Source organism: Chinchilla lanigera, unplaced genomic scaffold (genome assembly GCF_000276665.1).
Source record: "Chinchilla lanigera isolate Chin_1 unplaced genomic scaffold, ChiLan1.0 scaffold00025, whole genome shotgun sequence".
In the NCBI taxonomy this organism is placed as follows: Eukaryota; Metazoa; Chordata; class Mammalia; order Rodentia; family Chinchillidae; genus Chinchilla; species Chinchilla lanigera.
Genome location: NW_004955426.1, coordinates 20,728,091 through 20,730,288, shown reverse-complemented (window position 1 = coordinate 20,730,288; position 2,198 = coordinate 20,728,091). Strand labels below are relative to the sequence as shown.

At 48.7% G+C, this 2,198-nt stretch overlaps 1 protein-coding gene across 3 annotated transcripts in view; it reads right to left on the bottom strand.

The window, feature by feature from the left end:
* Spef2 (sperm flagellar 2) overlaps positions 1-2,198 on the bottom strand; it is a 159,723-nt gene that overhangs the window by 16,746 nt on the left and 140,779 nt on the right. For all 3 annotated transcript variants that reach the window (XR_261209.2, XM_005386199.2, XM_005386198.2), the window contains exon 32: positions 1,015-1,107. Coding sequence is in view for 2 of the 3 variants with exons in the window: in XM_005386199.2 (XP_005386256.1) it covers positions 1,015-1,107 (93 nt within the window). In the remaining variant the exon portion in view is untranslated. The remainder of the gene's footprint in view (positions 1-1,014; positions 1,108-2,198) is intronic.

Genomic DNA, 2,198 nt, shown 5'->3' with positions numbered 1-2,198 from the left:
GACCCTGGGCCGTTCAGTTCCGATCTCCTCTCTGCCGCCACAGCGACTCAGTCTGTAATGTCCGCGGGGTCTTTGTTCTGGCGTCCTGGCCTCCGGGATTGGATGGGGCCTACCTGGCTCTGTGCGCGCGTTTCAGCTGGGAATCGTGGTAGTATGCGTCCAGCCCACACTCGGTCCCAGGAGCCCTGCCGCTCCCAGAGGACTCGCTGCCTGGGCGCAAGGCGCGGGGGGCTGGGGGAGCTTGCTCGGCTGGCTCCGAGGGCCTGCTCACCCCGCCCATCCCCTGGGCCTCCCTGTGCCTAGCAACTCAGTCTGCAATGTCCGCGGGGTCTTTGTTCTCGCGTCCTGGCCTCCAGGATTGGATGGGGCCTACCTGGCTCTGTGCGCGAGTTTCAGCTGGGAATCGTGGTGGTATGCGTACAGCCCACACCCGGTCCCAGGAGCCCTGCCGCTCCTGGAGGACTCGCTGCCTGGGCACAAGGCGCGGGGGGCTATGTCAGGTGTATTTTTGTTAGGAATGTTTTTATATTTTAAATATGTGCACTGAAGTCCGAGTGACTTCTAGGTTTTAAGACCCTGATTGCTATTTTGACCTCAGTGATGAAGGCTAACGCTAATGCTGCTATTGAAAATAATATTGATGGTGTAAGTTCTTGTGGGCTACACTGGTAATACCATATATAAAGACTTGCTATGCTCATCAGAATCAAAGAGAAATGAACAAAGATCTTATATTGGTAAAGTCATAGACTCTTAACCTAAGCTTTTGGTCTTGTGAGGATATTTACATGACAGATTTAAAATCAAGAGAGGCCATGGAACTTGTGCACAGTCACAGCAGGACTCTAAGATTCTGGCCCCTGACTTTTCCTCTGGAGCTTCTCTAGGCTGCCTCCTTCGTGGTAAAGGAGTGCACTGGGCAAAGGTGGAATCCTAAGCAAGTTTTCCAAGTAGAAGAAACAAAGAAAACAATCAGTGTTATAATGCTAAATTTTTAAAGATATCAGTAATTACCTCTTTAAGATGTTCCTGCCTATTAAATGGCAAGGGCTCAAGGGGGTTTTCTGGAACTTTTATCTCTTCATCTCCTGAAAACCAGAGGTCAGCCTACAAAAATAAGGAAAATGAAAATATCAAGGCATTATGCTGAAATGTAACTATTTCTATAAAGGTCTGAGATTGAACTTGTCTGTTCTGGTCTCTAGAGCAATGATCTCTGAAGAGGAAATTTTAGAAGGTATTAGATGGGGAGAAAGAAACAGATAAACTCTGTGCTTTCCCTTGTTTCCCAACCATCAGTTCCACCCCGATTGTTTCAGTGTACAGGAATTTCCCCTAAATCTTAAACCAAAGACTCAATTGTATTAGCTTTTAAAAATATATGATACCTTACATATTAGAAAACCCTTTTCAAGCCTTTCACATACAGCAAGATCATATTAAAAAGAAAACATAGTTTCCTAAAAAATCAGCCATAAAAATTTTAGCAACTTGAAATGTAAACCTTATTAGTAAAGGGTTGAAATTGATAAGCAACATTAAGTCAAATACAGCCTGTCTTACTGGAGTTTTATGTAATTTCCCTACAAAATATGGAAATGGGAGTGAGTGAGTGCTCCAAGAGCTGCCGGTGCCATGGTTCGAGTCCGTGCTTTACTTCCACCACCACGGTTCCCAGCTGCAACTCATGGAGAGAGCCAGGTATTACCCATCTACTTCGTGGGGGCAGAGAGGGTGACGCAGGACCCTGCAGCCATTACAGACTGAGTCTCTGCCCTCCGGGCACCCGTGACAGACAGTAGGTCCTCACTCAGAAGCCCCAGGGACTTCTCTGGCGGGGGGGGGGCACATGTGTAGCATGACTGCTCCAAGAGCTGCTGGTCCAGCGGTTCGAGTCCATGCTTTACTTTTGCCTGGACCCTCTAGGGGGTCGCAGGCACAGGCAGTCTGTGATTGCTGCCTGTCTGGCCTGCATCTGGTTCCTGCATGTGTCCTGAACTGACTGGAGACACAGAATCAGGTGGTTCACAAACTGCCGACCCTGCAGTTTGTGTCTGGGTTTTGCCTGTACCCTGAACTGCCTGGGAACATAGGTCCACTGGACCAGGATTGTCACACCAGTGCAACCCGAGTCTGGGCCATGCACATGCTCTAAACTGCAAGGGCATGCTGGATCAGACGGTCTGCCATCAGCTGAC